The following is a 19,126-nucleotide window of genomic DNA, read 5'->3' as shown; positions in this document are numbered from 1 at the left end:
CCTGCCTAAAGCAATCTACAGATTCAATGCAATCCCTATTAAAATACCAATAGCATTCCTCAACAAACTGGAACAAATAGTTCTAAAATTCATATGGAACCACAAAAAACCCAAACAGCCAAAGCAATCCTGAGAAAGAAGAATAAAGCAGGGGGGATCTCGCTTCCCAACTTCAAGCTCTACTACAAAGCCACAGTGATCAAGACAATTTGGTAATGGCACAAGAACAGACCCATAGACTAGTGGAACAGAATAGAGAGTACAGATATTAACCCAAACATATATGGTCAATTAATATATGATAAAGGAGCCATGGATATACAGTGGGGAAATGACAGTCTCTTCAACAGCTGGTGTTGGCAAAACTGGACAGCTACATGTAAGAGAATGAAACTGGATTATTGTCTAACCTCATACACAAAAGTAAACTCAAAATGGATTGAAAACCTGAATATAAGTCATGAAACCATAAAACTCTTAGAAAAAAACATATGCAAAAATCTCTCAGACATAAACATGAGCAACTTCTTTATGAACATATCTCCCCAGGCAAGGGAAACAAAAGCAAAAATGAACAAGTGGGACTATATCAAACTAAAAAGCCTCTGTACAGTGAAGGACACCATCAGTAAAACAAAAAGACATCCTACAGTATGGGAGAATGTATTCGTAAATGACATATCTGATAAGGGGTTGACATCCAAAATACATAAAGGGCTCACATACCTCAACAAGCAAAAAGCATATAAGCCAATTTAAAAAATTGGCAGAGGAGCTGAACAGACACTTCTCCAGGGAAGAAATTCAGATGGTCAACAGGCACATGAAAAGATGCTCCACATTGCTAATCATCAGAGAAATGCGAATTAAAACCACAATGAGATATCACCTCACACCAGTTAGGATGGCCAATATCCAAAAGACAAACAGCAACAATTGTTGGCGAGGATGTGGAGAAAGGGGAACCCTCCTACACTGCTGGTGGGAATGTAAACTAGTTCAACCATTATGGAAAGCAGTATGGAGGTTCCTCAAAAAACTAAAAATAGAAATGCCATTTGACCCAAGAATTCCACTCCTAGGAATTTACCCTGAGAATGCAGCAGCCCAGTTTGAAAAAGACATATGCACTCCTATGTTTATCACAGCACTATTTACAATAGCCAGGAAATGGAAGCAACCTATGTGTCCATCTGTAGATGAATGGATAAAGGAGATGTGGTACATATACACAATGGAATATTATTCAGCCATAAGAATGAAAGAAAATCCTACCGTTTGCAACAACATGGATGGAGCTAGAGGGTATTATGCTCAGTGAAATAAGCCAGGCAGAGAAAGACAAGTATCAAATGATTTCACTCATCTGTGGAGTATAAGAACAAAGAAAAGACGGAAGGAACAAAACAGCAGCAGACTCATAAAACCCAGGAATGGACTAACAGTTACCAAAGGGAAATGACTGGGAGGATGGGTGGGAAGGGAGGGTTAAGGAGGGAAATGGGTTATTACAGTCAGCACACATAATGTAGGAGGGGGCACGGGGAGGGCTATACAACACAGAGAAGACAAGTAGTGATTCTATAGCATCTTACTACACTGATGAACAGTGACTATAATGGGGTAGGCGGTGGGGACTTGATAATGGGGGGAGTCTAGTAACCATAATGTTGCTCATATAATTGTACATTAATGATAACAACAACAACAAGAAAACATATTACCAAGGAAGTTTAGAGAGAACCTGTGTTTCCACATGAGGTGGAAATTGATGGAACTATTTCAATGACTTTTACAATCTGCATACATTGGTCTTAACAACAGAGGCACAACTTTAACAACTTGTTTCTAAAAGGCAACCTGATTTGCTGCCTTGATGAGATAGATGTTTATTACAAATGATGAAAAGATCCCTAGAAAAGTTGAGAAAATGATCCAAAATAGAAACCAGGAGGGGGATCTAAATAGACAAAATAGAAAAAGGAGGGGCATCTTAAAAGACAGAGAGGCACACAGATAATGGAAGCAACCGAAGTGTCCATCAATAGATGAATGGATAAAGATGTGATATATATACACAATGGAATATTATTTACCCATCAAAAGAAAGGAAACCCTGCCACTTGCAACAACATGGAGGGCAATTACATTCAGTGAAATAAGCCAGGTAGAGAAAGACAAATATGATATGATTTCACTTATTTGTGGAATATAAAAAAAAGTAAAGTGGAACAAAGTAGCAGTAGACTCATAGACACTGAGAAAGGACTAGTGGTTACCAAGGTAGAGGGGTTGGGGCGGATGGGTGGGGAAGGTTGGGGGATAAAGGGGCACAATAATTTGCAATCACAATATAAGTTGGTCATGGGGACAGCAGGACAGCATAGAGTGTATAGTCAGTGATTCTGTAACATCTTCCCACACTGATAGATAGTAACTGCAAAAGAGGGGGTGAGAATTTAATAATATGGGTAATTGTTGAACCAGTTTTATGTCTGAAACCAACATAAGATTGTATATCAATGATATTTCAAGAAAAAGAGAGGCACAAAAACTTGATCAAAAGCCAGATGAATGGAAACAAACAGTAATAGAAATGTTGACAACACTGATGAGAAAAGAAAGGAACCTCTGAAACTCTATGGTTAAAGATGAACCATCTGTGAAGTATAGACCATAAAGCCTAAGGAAAATAAACTAGCATAATATTTTAATACTGCTAATTTTTTGAAGATTCATCTTTAAAATCAGTTTATAAAGGCACATTCAACAAAGTATTAAGTACAAAAAGAAGGAATTATATGTATCAGCATTTAGCAAGAAGCCCTAAAATTGTTTTTTGGATTATAGTATAGATACATGTTTTACATGGTGGCAACAGATCCATTATAAGAATAAATTTAAAAGATTAAGATTTCCAGCTGACAATGCTGAATTTCACCTAAGCCTTGTGCTCCTGGAAAACAGTGAAGATTAAAGGAATCCCCTCGCCCTTTTATGTTCTAGTAAATGGCTTACTGCAAATCACCCTTCCCCAAGTGATAAAGGTAAGACTCACAGATGCCCCTCTTGTTTACCTATGACAAAGCCAACACCTTCAAAATTCACTTTCTTTGCCTCATAAATGATTAGCTGAACTGTTTTATCCCACTAATTAATCACAACAAATGCTTATTAACCAAACTTTGGTTAAGCTTCTCTCCTTCCTCCAGGCCCCTAAAATATTCTGATCTATTGACCTGATCATCCCACTTCCCCATATCCAGTTCTTCCTAGCCTTATTTACTCCTCTCTGTAAAAGAAAGCCCCTTCTTGCCTAGCCCTTGAGATGCCTGCAGATCTTGCAGACACAGCATTCTCCCTGTTGGGATAGTCCCCTCTCCTACAATTTCAATAGGCCCTTTTCTCCTTTGCAATATCCTTTTGAATGAAATCCAGATTGCTTTTTTAGTTGAAACTAGCCAATGGATAAGAACATCCCCTGAATCACAGATAAGAAAGCTACAGAAACTTGGTATCTTTTATATTGCTTTTTGGTTAGACCCCCACATCATTAATTACATTATATATAGACTCTTGTGTAGGTTTAAATCCTTTGGTCTCCTGAAAATTTATCCCAATCCTTATCCCCAAATATACTCTCATCATACACCACAGGTCTCTTGATACTACATGGGTTTCTGGGATGAAATTTTGATATATGTGCATTAAATGAGCTCAAAAGTCACATAGGTTGTTAGGCAAAATCCTATGACTGTATTACTCTATGAACTTGCTTACTGATTATGGATCTGAGGTAATGTAAGCTAATTTTTTTAAAAAAGGAAGGAATCTTTAGAAAACTGTTTTGAAAAAAATACCTGGTAAGATAGATGTACTTCAGTTGCCACCTTTCTATTTAGAGGTAAATTCTACCTTTGAGGACTCAAAGGCCTTGATGAACAACTGTGAATGAACAACAGCACAAACAGATTTCCTGCCAAAAGAAAAAGAAACAGAAAAAATCATATACCTGTTTAGGAGACTTAAGTAATTATATTTACCTACCTGAAGTTATCCTTTCAATGTAACACCCACTTATGGAATAATACCTAAAAGATATTGTCCAACCCAGATATGCATACAAACTCTAGAAAAAGTAACAAATAGATCATAAATCATAGGAGATCATCCAGTCCCTTAACTTTACCTTTCATGGCATAAGAAGAAATCCAAATTTGAATGGCATGAAAAGCACAGAAAATCCAGTTATATTTATTTATTCAAATAAACCCAGAGAAGCAGAACTACTAAACATGGCAATAATTGCTAATGTTACTAAATACTGTGTACTAGACATTATGATAAACACTTTGATGTGAATTATTTCATTTATTCCTCACAATTATCCTTTAAGGAATTATTACCCACTTTTACAGATGAGTAAAGACTTAGATCAGGTTGTCTAAAATTACACAGCCAGCATAGCAGAGTCAAATTTGAACTTAGGCAGCCTAACTCAAGAGCTGTTTTTTAACTCTGGACTCTAACTCATGGTCTTCAGTACCATACAATGTTGCTTCTCAAAACAACACTATTGCAAACAAAATATGCCTTCACCTGTTTTAAACAAAAGATTTCCACATTATGTAAATGTAATGACCAACTTTAAATCCCAACCAATTTTATCAATTTTCACAATTTTTAAAATCATCTAAGTCACATTTGATAAGCTGTTTATTATATTGCTAGTTTATTACATACTACATGTTAGTTGCAATTATCAGTATCTTCTATACTGCAAAGTTTAACTGCAAGTATTAGCATTCTGCCTATAGTGAGAAAGTAATTTAAATCATTTACTTCTGAAATATGTTATAGTAATTACTGTTCAGTATGGTATGTCCAGCATTCCTGGAATTCAACGCAAAATAAAATGGAACCAGGTTAAGAATACCCATCTCAGACAACATTAGATGGCTACACAGGTTTCTCCAGCAATCTGCTCTATGCAAACTCTTTTAGATCTTCTCTAACCAGTTTAATCTTCACTTTTAAACTATTTGGCATAGCACTTACTGTCTTCACTATTCCTATTGTCTTCACTATTCAACTGGTATTACTCATTTGCCTTGTATTTTTATTTAGTTATCACATGTACAGTTCTTATATAAACTACAGACTAAATTTCTAAGGAATGGACTGGCATCTTATCATTCTTTGAATTATTTCTCACAGTACCAAACACAATACCATATACATATAATGAATGAAGAAAAGACAGAAGAGGGGAGGAAAAGAGGGAAGAATGAAGGATGGAAGGAAGGAGTTTTCTCTCTATTGAGCTTACTTGTTAAGATTTCATAAGTCATCAAAGTATTTAATTAAGCAGAGTAAATATGAAGAACTGTATCAGTAAATATTGAACTGATTATCAAAAAGTTGTCATGTCTTATTCTGCTGGATGAATCAGATACCCCATAACCCTCTCTAAGCTAAGAGAAAAAACAGTACAAGAAAGTCTCTTCCCCCTTAAGTCTGACAACAGAATTGCTTCTCAACTCTTTCAATCCTATGACAAATATGTGAACTTGCAAGGACAAACCAAGAGAAATGAAGAGTTGTATCCCTCTTCACCAATCATCTATCCACTCATTGAGGAAAGCAAAACTTTGGAGAAGGAGAGACTACTATACTGAGATACGGAGTTGCAGTAACTGGTAATACAAGATTGAGGGTATGAGGAAGGGAGCAAGTGACTGAAGAAAGGTGAAATTATTGTAGGAGAGGAGGGTAGGAACTGAGACATTGGGGTATTGGAAGGATTATCTGCATGAACACCAAAATCACAAAAATTATGACAGGAGTAGTGTTAGAATGGCAGGAAGCCAGGAGCTGAGATTGGACTGCAAAAAGGTGTGGTGGTGGGTAGTATATTCTGATGATGTGAGATGCAAAACTGAGCATTTTGAGAAAGGGGCAAAGAGAGCTCTGGAAGCAGCTATGAAAATCAAGAAGAGCATCTGTTGCCGCTCAGGTCCCAGTGGCACTGGGAGAGAGAGAAAATAGCCACCAGTAGCCATACTCTGCCCATCACACTCCCACACACACATCCTTTCTCATTCTTATATCTTGGCTGTCACCATCTGATTCATCAAAAACTACCAAAAAGGAGTGAGGAAACCCTGATTAAAACCCTCTGATATACCAAAGGTAATCTTTTAAGTATCATGATTGATTCATTTCCTATGTATATCAAGCTATTGTATTATTACTAAAGGGTTTTTCCAATCTTTGGTGGAGTATAGAGTTTTCAAAATTTTGTGACTTAACAGATCAATGTTGGGGGAGGAGGGGTGAAAGAGGATTCCTTGCTTATTGTTACATGAAATCACAGAATCCATAACAGAGCGAGAATGATTTGAGAAATCTTTCTAGTCTAATCCCTTCATTATATATTAGGAAACTGCCAGAGATTGTGATTTGCTCACACAATGTACACAAAATAGTAGCAATATTCCTGCCTCTGACTCCTACAACCAGGAGCTAAATTCCCCTCAATTCCACAGCTACTTAGTAAACCAAGCGGTGGAGCTGAGACAGGGAGACTCTGACCCCAAAAGCTCACCGTAATACTTGATCTTTTTAGCTTTAATATTTACGTTGTGCTTCCTTTCACAACTGTACTTTCTCACTTGGTGAACCATCGCCACCTGCACGGGGTGACTCGCTGCTGCCCAGTTCCCGTCGCAGAGCGCCTCCCGCGCTGGCCTTCCACACGTGCCCACCGTTCGCGGCCACGCCACCTGCACCTGCGGCAGGGGAAGCTCACGCCGACACCTGCCACCCCCGTCAGCGCCTCTGCCCAGAGACCCCGTGAACGGGCGCTTCGCGCGAGAACCTGTGCTGGGGCGGCTGCAGGAGGCCCCGCGCTAACCAACCGTAGCGTCTCTGGGAAGCAAGTCCGTGGTCCTGTAAACACGTAAACTACCTGCCCCGGAAAACAAGTGCTCTTCAGGGGTCCCAGTGCAGGCGGGAGAGGCAGGGGCGCTTCCCTTTGCCCTTCTACCGCTACCACCGTTCCTGAGGGGCCGCCGGCCCGTCCCCGCTCACTGTCCGGCTCCCGCACCTCATCACCCTTTCGGGAACCTTCGCCCAGCCCCGTGTCTTACTTTGTCCCAAGCACAGTGCTTTTTCCATCTGCTCCCTCAGGCCCCAGGGGCTCTTCCTGGCCATCTCTTCCGCAAGTCTCACCTCCCAGCCTCTGTCCCCTGAGGATCCCCCCCACGTCGGCCCCTTGGGCCCCCGGCCTGTTCCTCCTTCCCTCACAGCCAGAGGCCCCCGCCGCGGGCCCCGCAGGCACCGGCCGCCAGCCCCTCGTTCCCTCAGCCCCTCATAGGGTCAGCCTGACTCGGCCCCTCGCGCAGCACGAAGCCCTCGCCCCGCCCCCAGGTCACCTGACCGAGCACGCCGCTCCGCCCACCAGGCCTGGGACGGCGCCCGAGAGCGGCGCGACGCACTCCGCGACGGCTGCCACCGGTCAGGGCCGTCGGGGCAGCACAGAGCCCCGGAACTCGCTACCGCCTCGGCGCGGCGGCCGCGCCAGCCTCACAAGATTGTGACGTCACCGGGCCGGGGCTCGGCGCCCGGCCACGAGCGCTGGGGGGGCTCCTCCTCGCGCTTCCCCTCCCCCCTCCCCCCGCAGCCGGGTTCCATTGCACCCTCCGTCCTGCACGCGCTACCTACTCCTCCTGCTCTGTTCACTCTCTGGTGCGCTGTCCTGTCCGCCCTAGTCGGATCCTATTTCAGTTCTGTCTTCTCTCCATCCTTTGAAGACCCGCCCTCCCTTCTAAAACATTCCATCCTTCTTGGTCTGTACTACACAGTAACGGTCAGCCGCTGGACGCCGTTTGTCAGGACATATCTTGCCAAACTTTAGTCCTAGCTGCCCCCTTCAGAGGACTAGCGCTTACTGGAAGAGATGCTTTTTCTGTTTTTCTGGGGTTTTTTTGAAAACCAATTTTTCTTTTCGTGCGTCCAGCAAATTAAATGATACTGGTAAAAGAGAAGACAGATCGATTTTTCTTGGCTTTGGCCAGTACTACGTCTCTAAAACGTTGCATATAACCAATCTGGTGAAATTAATCATTTTTTAGGTTTGCCAAACAAAGTTGTAAATACTCTGTCAAGCAAGGAGTATTTTGAAAATATTTTCCCCCAAAAGCCCACGATTTAAAACGCCTTTTCTTTACAAACATATAAATTTGTTCACATTGATTGACCTAACTAACCTGAGCTCTCCAATCTAAATTATTTAACATTCATACAGGTGAACTGAATGGGCTTTAGGGACAGATCTGTCTGATTTCAAATTCTAGCTATTTGCTGTATGCAGTGGGGCCAATGACTTATGCTTTCTAAACCTCAGTTTTCTCATTCTTCCAGGATTGTGATAATTCAAAAATGTGCATAGAATTTTAACAATAGTTCATTTCTTCAGTGCCACCTGCTATTGTGCTCATTTGTATCTTAAACACTGCTCTGTAAGTATTCCTCAGTAGTTTTAAAATGTATACTATTTATCTCTTTAAAAGTGATCTAAGCGCTAATGCCCTTTTATTTTTGTAAACACCCTCCCACCCCCCCCTTTCCCTACTTCCCCACCCCATCCCTGTTTACAGTCACCTATGTTAATGGACTCAGGCTATTTTGCACCTATTCACAAAGCATCAATTTCTACTGTGTAAGGATTGTAATGGGTTCAGTCAGTGTGTGCCGATCGAGTTTGTGGATGTTTAACAAATCTTGAGCACTTGTAGCTTTTTAGTACTGAATCTATTGATGAGTTAGCTGGTTACTCTATTAGTTTTACAGACCCCCAATAGCATCAAAGGTATATTAGTTAGGATTTTAGATTCCTTTGCCAGTAACAGAAAATCCCTAAGTAATAGTGGCCTAAGCATGATAAAGTTGTATTTCTCTCTCACATTCAAGAGGTTCAGATAATCACTCCGAGATAGTCAGTCCTTCAGCAGAAGTCCAAGATAAAGATTTATCTCAGATATTTATGGATATGACTTTTATCTCATGGAGAGAAGCCCAGTAAGATTTACAGGAAATTCACAATTTTTAAAGAGAGTTGTATTGTGAGAAACACTGCCAGCTTGGGCTGAAAGAGCCCGAAAAGGAAAGAGGCCTTTGGACCCTCAAGTTCTGTAAGCAGGAAGCAGGCCAAGAAAACTATTAGGTGCAAACACATGCTACCTTTCGTGAAAAAAGGATGATTTAGAGGGTGAAAACCAAGAGCCTAGAGGTAGAACCAAAAGCCATGGAGAATTATTCCCAGGTGTTGAATGTGAAACCAAAAAACTGCACCCATGAATTTTAGGAATGCTATGCACTAGGGACTTCTGTGCATCTCCTATTTTCTGCTGTTGCAACAGGAGTGTCTATTGTAGTTATCCCATCTGTCACACCATTTTACATTGGTGGTTGTAGGAAAGGAATAGGTAGTATTTTCCTTTTTAGTTCACAGGACTTCAGATTGAGAGGTACTGTACTTGACTATGAGCAAATAATGCAGCAACTCATCTACCTCTGGACCTATTCAGAAGACTCTGAACTTTGAACTGATGCTATAAGCAGATAAGACTTTGTGGACCTTAGGAGGAGTAAGTGTATTTTGCCTGTGGAAGGACTATAAATTATTTTTTTGACCAGAAGCTGGACTGTGATGGTTTCAACGTATGTGCATAAATACTTTGATGCTTGTATTAGTTTCCTATTACTACTGTAACAAATTACTACAAATTTAGTGGCTTAAACAACAATTTGTTACCTTGCATTTTTGGAGGTCAGAAGTCCAAAATGGATCCTAGAGGGCTAGAATTAAGGGCTGCATTCCTGGAGGCTCTAGAGGAAAATCTATTCCTCACCTTTTCTAGCTTCTAGAGGCTGTATGCGTTCCTTGACTCATGGCCACCCTACTTTGACCTTTCCCATCATTACATTTACTACTCTCACTCTGACCCTCTAGCCTTCCTCTTATAAGGACCCTTACGATTACATTAAGACTACCCAGATAAACCGTAATTTCTCTATCTCAAGAAATTTGATTACATTAGCAAAGTCTTTTATTCCAGGTAAGGTGACATGGTTTTGTGACTGGTTCTGGGGATCAGGACATGGATATCTTTGGGTTGCAGGGAAGGGCAGACAATGATTTGTCTACCACACTGTGCCTCTGTTCAAGAAGTGACATCTAGTCCCCTCCTCTTGGATGTGGGTCGGATTTAGTGAGCTACTTATAATGAATAGAGTAGGGCAGGGGTGATGATGTGTCATGAAGGACACTGCAGTTTCCTCCTTGCTCTCTGAGAACTCACTTGGGGAGGAGCCAGCTGCCATGCCACAGAACCTGCAAGATAATGCTGGTTGTGTTAAGCTGCTAAAGTGCTGGGTAATTTGTTAGCAGTAATAGATAGGTCACATCTTGATCCATGATGCCTGCCTAAAATGGGAGGAGGCATGCTCCCTCCTTAAAGTGACACTTGCTGGAAGTTGTCAGCACCTCCTTCATTTACATCTCACCATCTATGAGATGGCCATGGCACACCTAGTTGAAGAGAGACTAGAAAACAGTATTTATTCTGGGCAGCCATGTGCTCAACTAAAAATGAGAAGTTCTAATACTACGTGAGAAGCGGAAAGCAGTAAGGGGGCTCAGTAAGCAATCTTTGTCACAGTGAGTGATTATAGAGGTCGGGAAAAGCAAAGTCTAGCATACATCCATCAATGTTTTCCCTTTCTCTTAACAAAGTATTTCCATGTGCCAGCAAATGGTATTTACACACCCATCTTTCTGACCTCTCCTAAGAATCATGATGATTGTATATGAGTCACGAGAAAACCCGACTGATATACTAGGTAAAACACAATGAATTGTGAACCTTTTCCTTGCAAAGTTCTTCTTGATAAAGAGTAATTTACAATGGAAGTTTTGTCTTAAATTTTCTGAATGTTACTATCTAGATACTTATATTCTGTGTACATTGGTGGGTTTTCAGAAAACACACAACTTATGACACATGCTTCCCCCATGTGAGAGGTTGCAGAGACATTACTATGACAGCAGTTGCAAAGAACACAATCATGTTCTTGACCTATAATTTTCATTCTTGGGTAGCCACATTAAATGAATTATTAAAATTTTACTTAACAATATGGCTAACCCTGCTCACAAGCTCTTAAACTACCTCCTTGTGTGCTTCAGTCAAATTTAAACAAAAATATATATTTCCAGAAATATATTACAAAACCAAACAAATTATTTTTCAAGCGAAGTACTAAATAGCTTGTTTGCAAAGCATAATGCTGTTTCCTTACATCAGTGTGAAAAATGAGTGCACTGGAATTGCAAGAAAATCTGCTTATAATTGTTCCCAGTGGTCATTAGATGCCTGTTACTATAGAGTTCAGGCTATGGAGGCTGAGAGTTAAAGGATTACAAATATAATGTGACATACAGCTTTTCATTTTCACATAAAGTGCCCCATTTAGTTATCAGTTACCATGATGTAAATAAAACAGTGAATGTCACAAAATTTTACCATAAAAGGACTCAGTGTCCACATAATCTTATGATGTCATGCACTGCACTGTGTTAAAAAAATGTACATTATGTAAGGAATGTAAGACTCAAAGGCAAAGACTATGTGTGTTCTATAAAGTACTTCAATCCTTACTGACGGTGCTCAAAAAATCTTAAATAGCAAATAGCGAAGTGAATAATTTTCAAATCTTATTCTGGCATCCTGTAAGATGATAATGTTAATAATTAAAGATTTCAATCCCATCTCCCATGAATAATATTCTAAGAATATTGTCTTGCTTCAGCTTGGTACACATAAAAGGTTTTCTTAAGTACCTGCCAAGTGTCATGTTAGTTGTTTTTCTCCCTGTGATTCTCACCTGCTTTTTTAAGTTTTTCATTGGTATTTGTGGCTATGAGTGAACCCAAGAAGGCGTGATCACTTAACATGGAAAATGGATCAAAAGTAGATTTTCAATTTGTTTGTGGGTGGATGTTTGGTTTTCTTAATCTATCAGTCAAGGTTATGTTCTTAATCTTTTTTTTTTCCAAAACAACAGAAATTTATTTCTTACAGTTCTGGAGGCTGAAAGCTTAAGATCAGGTAGGGTGCCAGCATGGTAAAGGTCTGGTGAAGATCCTCTTCTGGGTTGCACAGATTCCCTATTACTTGCTCTGTTCCCACATGGCAGAATGGGCTAGGGAGCTCTTTGAAACCTCCTTTATGAGCAGACAATTCCAGTACTGTGGGGTCATCACTTCACGACCGAACAATCATATCTAAGAGTTCTCACCTCCCAATGCCATCACTTTGGAGATTAGAATTCCAACATATGAATTATGGGAACAGAAAAGCATTCAAATCATAGTATTTAAAGATCTGTGCTTTATTTTATTTGAGAGAGAAGGAATTGCTAACAGTAAAGCATGCCATTTTTTACTTTACTATCTAGGGTAAATAATCACCTTTTTTATTTTTTTATTTTGATATCATTAGTGTACAATTACTTAGACACCATTATGGTTACTAGACTCGCCCCATTATCAAGTCCTCCCCACATACCCCATTATAGTCACTGTCCATCAGTGTAGTAAGATGCTATAGAATCACTACTTGTCTTCTCTGTGTTGTACAGCCCTCCCGTGCCCCCCCTACATTATGTGTGCTAATTGTAATAACCCATTTCCCCCCTTATTCCTCCCTTCCCATCCATCCTCCCCAGTCCCTTTCCCCTTGGTAACTGTTAGTCCATTCTTCGGTTCTGTGAGTCTGCTGCTGTTTTGTTCCTTCGGTTTTTTCTTTGTTCTTATACTCCACAGATGAGTGAAATCATTTGATACTTGTCTTTCTCTGCCTGGCTTATTTCACTGAGCATAATACCCTCTAGCTCCATCCATGTTGTTGCAAACGGTAGGATTTTGTTTCATTCTTATGGCTGAATAATATTCCATTGTGTATATGTACCACATCTTCTTTATCCATTCCTCTACTGATGAACACTTAGGTTGCTTCCATTTCTTAGCTATTGTAAATAGTGCTGCAATAAACATAGGAGTGCATATGTCTTTTTCAAACTGGGCTGCTGCCTTCTTAGGGTAAATTCCTAGAAGTGGAATTCCTGGGTCAAATGGCATTTCTATTTTTAGTTTTTTGAGTAACCTCCATACTGCTTTCCACAGTAGTTGAACTAGTGTACATTCCCACCAGCAGTGTAGGAGGGTTCCCCTTTCTCCACATCCTTGCCAACATTTGTTGTTGTTTGTCTTTTGGATGTTGGCCATCCTAACTGGTGTGAGGTGATATCTCATTATGGTTTTAATTTGCATTTCTCTGATGATTAGGATGTGGATCATCTTTTCATGTGCCTATTGGCCATATGAATTTCTTCTTTGGAGAAGTGTCTGTTCAGCTCCTCTGCCCATTTTTTAATTGGCTTATTTGCTTTTTGGTTGTTGAGGTGTGTGAGCTCTTTATATAATTTGGAATTTAACCCCTTATCAGATATGTCATTTATGAATATATTCTCCCATACTGTAGGATGTCTTTTTGTTTTACTGATGGTATCCTTTGCTTTTTAGTTTGATACAGTCCCACTTGTTCATGTTTGCTTTTGTTAGTACCCTTGCCTGGGGAGATATGTTCATAAAGAAGTCACTAATGTTTATGTCCAAGAGATTTTTGCCTATATTTTTTTCTAAGAGTTTTATGGTTTCATGACTTACATTCAGGTCTTTGATCCATTTTGAGTTTACTTTTGTGTATGAGGTTAGACAGTGATCCAGTTTCATTCTCTTACATGTAGCTGTCCAGTTTTGCCAACACCAGCTGTTGAAGAGGCTGTCATTTCCCCATTGTATATCCATGGCTCCTTTAGCGTATATTAATTGACCATATATGCTTGAGTTTATATCTGGACTCTCTATTCTGTTCCACTAGACTATGGGTCTGTTCTTGTGCCAGTACCAAATTGTCTTGATTACTGTGACTTTGTAGTAGAGCTTGAAGTCAGGGAGCGTAATTCTGCCTGCTTTATTCTTCCTGTTCAGGATTGCTTTGGCTATTCGGGTTCTTTTGTCATTCCATATGAATTTTAGAACTATTTGCTCTAGTTCATTGAAGAATGCTGTAGGTATTTTGATAGGAATTGCATTGAATCTGTAGATTGCTTTAGGCAGGATGGCCATTTTGACAATATTAATTCTTCCTAGGGAAGAGTATGGGATGAATTTCCATTTATTCGTGTCCTCTTTAATTTCTCTTTTCTTAATATTTTTAATAATTGAGCTGACTTACTGTAAAACTTCTTTCTAGGCCAGAAGGATAGGTGTGTGACTCTTTAAATTGGTTGTTCTCAAACTTGAGCGTGCCATAGAACCGCCAGGGGGGCTTATTAAAGCAGGACACCGGTCACCACTCCCAGATTTCCTGACTCAGTAGTTCTGGAGTAAGGCCTGTGGATTTTCATTCCTAACAAGTTTCTCTGTGATAATGATGCTGCTTGTCCTGGGGCCACACTTAGGAGATGCAATGACTTAAATAAAGGCATTGAAATGGTCCTGTAAATAACTTCCCTTTGGGCCTTAATTGTCCCTATTTATGCTTCCTGCAAACAAACCCTCAGTGAAATCGATAGTCTGTTCTGTCAAGATTACCCCAATTTAAAAAAACAAAAAAACCCCTCTAATCCTTAGAACAGTCATAACTTCCTCATTTTAGAATGTGATTAGAGTAAACAAAAGCCCAGGTTCAGGAGGTAACTTGGGTTCCCAGAGCGGTCAGCATTCTGTTACATTTGGAATTCTAAAATAATCATTTGTGAGGCAATGACACTTATTCTTTTCACCCAAAGGAAGCAGAAATAACAACACAGGAAGCACTGGGTAGCCTTAGGCCAAGTCTTTTTGGGAAGCATATTTAATTCACGGGTTGCACAAGTCCAAACAGAGGAGGTGGTTAGGAAGTAAAAAGGCACTTAAGTGATTTCAACCAGGAATATTAAACAAAAAGTATCTTGAAATTATGGATAGTCTAGGCATATCTGAGAGGTAAAGAACAGACTCCTTAATCGACAACTTGTCAGGGATGTTTCAGAGTTTCTCATTATTGTCCACAGACCCTGAGATTGAACATAAATTATCTCCAAAAGAACTGGGCACAAATAACCTCTTTGGGCTGTGTTGTCTAATGCCAAAATACTATTTAGATGTCCACCCTACCTGATGCCAAAACTCACTGTCATTTGCTATCTCATGAACACAATTCCAGGTTCTCCCCACATCTAGACAAACAGTACTGGTCCTCAAGGCCTAGGAACCGCATTCCAGAAGTTCAGACAAGATTCTCACTGATTTTTTCATCCTTTGGATTCAGGTTCTTCCTCCTTTGATATAGTTTCATTATATAAACCATCTTATTTCAGGAAAATATCCAGCTACTACTATAATGGATCCTTGTCTCATTATGTGAAAGTTGTGGTTAAGGTCTAACTTCTTGGATTCATTATCATCCCTCCTTCTTCCTTCTCCCATTTATCCCTCAATGACATCACCATCCCCTACAGTAAAGGGCAATCCATGTCTGAGACAGGGCTTAGTCACTCATTAGTCTCCATCCCTAATTCCAAGGCTTATTCTCAGTGTTAACACATGAGTACAGAACACACATTTCAGCTACTTCCATGGATTGACTCCCCTTCTCTAATACATGGATGCAAATATGTGCAAAATGAACTAAGAAATAATAACTAAATGGAAGAAATAATAACTAAGTGGAACCTACATCAGAAGATGTAACTGCTCACAAAAGTTGGAGAAGGGATTCTGAGAGAGGACCAAATGAAGCTTTTTCATTGAGAAAGGTGATGGGGAATCACATTTTCTCCTGCCAAAGCCAGGATTCTCAACGTTCCTGACTGGAAAAGTAAACAGTACCAGCATCCCACAGGACCCTGACTTCATGCGTGATGCCAAAGGATACCCCAATTACTTAGAATGTTGATATTAAGAGAGACCTTCTAGACTGACTTGTCCATCATTTTTCAGACTAGAAAATTAAGCCCCAGGGAAAAGAAAGTGACTTGCCTTAGTTAAGGTTAAACGTTCCTTAGCTTGTAACACTGAGACCAGGACTTAAATTTTCTGACCATCTGACCATTGTCTATAGGTCCTTCCCTTTTTCTTGAGGGATGGGAAGTGGTTATTAATATTAGACTAATGTAAACACCAATGGAGTAACTGTTACGGCTAAGAAGACAGCCCTTTCTCTCCTTCTCAGAAAAGGCTCAGCAGGCCCATGGGTCCATCCCCATGGGATTTCAGGACGAGGGACCCCTTGCAGATCCAGCATTTCAGCAGTAACTTGCTATGAATGGTGCCAAGTTGGGGTGTCTATATTCAGCCTGAGTCAGTATGGTTTTTTTTTTTTGCACTGTCCTTCTTCATCATCAAATAAAATTACAAATATAATGCCAGTGTGTTCATATACATGTTCTTTAGATTAAGCAAGCCTCAAAAACAGTTTCAGGAGCCCTGTGAGAAAAATAAAATAAATTGCACTTGTGGCCTTGCAGATTAAAGACTGAGTTAAAATGAGGTTGCATGGCCCATAAAAGAACAGGCCTCCGGTACAGTTATGGCTGGCCCATCATTCCACCCAGCCACTCAGAGACTCATGGGAGTGACTCCTTCACGAAACACCCACGAGGTAGATAAATGCAATCAGCCCCATGGATGGAATAGCACCCAGAAGCACAGGGATGGGCATGTGGAAGTGCCTTGGACAAGGGGCAGGGAAGGTCTGGAGGGTGGGGCCAGACCTCTGCCTCTAACCACAACACTCCCTGGGAGGAAAAGCCTTTGGTCATTGGGGAAATTCCCGGTATGTAGCAAATACCTATAGGAGGGAGAGCGTGGAAGTAGGAGGTAAAGAGGTGGTGGTCTAAGGGTGACACACTTCTTCTAAACGAACCTCTAGAGTGAAGCTGCCAAAGAAGCAAATCTGAAGGGTTATGATCATGAACTGGTGAACCTGGCACATTCCTCCAGGCCATGCAAGACCGCTAGGTGGCCGTGACATCTTCCCTCCCAACATACCCAAGAATTAGGTGGCATGGCCTCCCCTCCTGAGAGAATCATGCTGGGCTGAGGTGACGGCAAAAGGCCCAGGCAGCACTGATGGCCCAGCTCGCCCCTGGCTTCCCCTCCCGCCTGAGGGAGGGGAGAGGAGATGAGGCCCAGAAGGCATAACCAGGCTGCAGTTTCTGCCACAGCGGCCGAGAGCCAGGCCCAAGAACCACAGACTCAGGGCAGGGTCACGGTCCCTCCCCTTCGCTTCAGGGAGGATGGCCCGAGAAGGAAGGCCAGCTGCCCACTGAGGCACTGAAGAACACCTGCTCAGCTACGCAGGCCACCCTTGGGTTTAGCAGGAAAGATCCCTGAAGGAGGCATGTTGAGGACAAAGGCTGAGGAACTCTGCTTATCTGGGACACATTCCCCACCACGCAGCACACGCACACACACACACACACACACGTGCACAGCGACCCACATACTGACATTCTTCCAACCCACCCCACTCCCAGCCCCCAGCCCGCCCCACAGGTATCCTTCCCTGTAAACACGACTGCAGAGACACCCACGGTCCTGGGACAGTCTGACAGTGATCTGCGGGTGCCTGCTCGTCATTAAGTGCCCCGGTAGGTGATGTTGGTGAAGGTGGACGTGGCCTCTTTATACAGTGGGTTGTTGGCCTGTGGAGAGAATGGAAAAGGGTCTTACAGTGCAGTCCCTCTTTCTTGCCTACCCCCAAGGCTTACATCTCATCTGAGAAGTTCACCCAGGACACCCTCCCCGGGACAGATCATCAGTGAGCACCTACTGCCCACTGTGCTCACACACTCACTTTCAGGATGGGAAGGGATTTGAAGTGAGAGGGCAGATAAGGGGGAATGCCACCCTGCCACTGTTTCTAAGGCGTTAAATTCAGCCTGTCAACTTTCTGGTGATCTCCAAACATTTCAGAGTACCTTTTAGCCAATATCGCCTATTTTCTCCCTCTCCTGAATGCTCTCCTTTGCTCTTCTCCCCGTTCCCATGCGGAGGGGTGTGGACGGGGAAGAGGAGTGTGGTGGGTGGTAGTTGGAACGTACAGGACAACTTTTGCTCAAAAAATTCTTAAATTGTTTTCATCTCTTCCCTTTAAGCACTACCCATAAACTGTCATGGTATTAGGAAAAAGCAATACCCTCATTGTTTCCCACATTATTTCCTAACAAAAAGTGACAAATCCTATAAGACCTGGTAGTCCTTAGCAGTAGTTTCAAGAAATACAACACATTCTCATAAACCACAGAGGTTCAGGATTTCTACATTGTTTTAAAAGAAACATCTCAGTTTCTTGGGACCCTTGGGTACAAAGGCTGAGGTCACCATCAAATGGGAACAACTTTTCAGCCTACCCCTGGACATTCATAGAGTAAAACAGCCATTTGCAGGGGGTCCAGAAAAAAGCGTTAAAATGTAAAAGATGAGCTGAAGGAGAATAGAGCAAAATTAAGTATATGGAAGTGTCTCAAAAAATGATTATTTGATTGAAGTTAATCAGAATAAACTGCAAGGAGCATATTTTTAAGAAGCTGACCTATCATAACCTAATTCCCTCCTACCCTCAGACAAGCTGCTTAACTTCTCTGGGCTCAGTTCCTTTATCTATAAAATAGGAATAAAAAACCACATAGCATTGGTAGAGGGATGAAATAAGTTAATACATAAAAGGCATTTAGAACAGTTCTTGGTACATGGTAAATTCTCAGTAAATGTTAGCTAGTTATTATTATTTTTTCTGTATGTTTAATGCCTTGGACTTCATTAGTATATAGTGAATTCCATGCTCTCAGTGTAGGATTTCCACGTTTGTCCTGTCTTCCTCAATTGGAAACTCCCTCAGTTTCCTTTTCACCTCTTCACAGTGTCCAGAGCAAAGCTGGGCCCCCTCTGTGGTCTAGCAGTACTCACTGATGTGGCCTGTGCTCACCACGTGGTAGAGAGAGAATCGGGTGG

The 19,126-nt window shown here is 41.2% G+C and overlaps 1 protein-coding gene and 1 long non-coding RNA gene across 8 annotated transcripts in view; both read right to left on the bottom strand.

Annotated features, from left to right (window-relative positions):
• The window catches only part of LOC140849179 (uncharacterized), a 42,644-nt gene extending 30,364 nt beyond the window's left edge, over positions 1-12,280 (bottom strand). Inside the window, exons 1-2 of one of the 7 annotated variants that reach the window (XR_012130829.1) lie at positions 12,145-12,280; positions 3,861-3,976 (exon numbers count right to left, since the gene is read on the bottom strand). This is a non-coding gene — a long non-coding RNA (uncharacterized lncRNA). The other 6 variants (XR_012130830.1, XR_012130832.1, XR_012130831.1 and 3 more) reach the window with 6 other exon arrangements.
• A 2,671-nt stretch (positions 12,281-14,951) lies between these two features.
• ITGB3 (integrin subunit beta 3) overlaps positions 14,952-19,126 on the bottom strand; it is a 47,057-nt gene continuing 42,882 nt past the window's right edge. Inside the window, exon 15 of the mRNA XM_036997363.2 lies at positions 14,952-17,817. Coding sequence (XP_036853258.2) covers positions 17,752-17,817 — 66 coding nt within the window. The 3' untranslated portion in view covers positions 14,952-17,751. The remainder of the gene's footprint in view (positions 17,818-19,126) is intronic.

Source organism: Manis javanica, chromosome 4, assembly GCF_040802235.1.
Source record: "Manis javanica isolate MJ-LG chromosome 4, MJ_LKY, whole genome shotgun sequence".
Lineage (NCBI taxonomy): Eukaryota > Metazoa > Chordata > Mammalia > Pholidota > Manidae > Manis > Manis javanica.
Note: the sequence above shows the minus strand (reverse complement) of the source record. Positions and strands in the feature narration are given on the sequence as shown.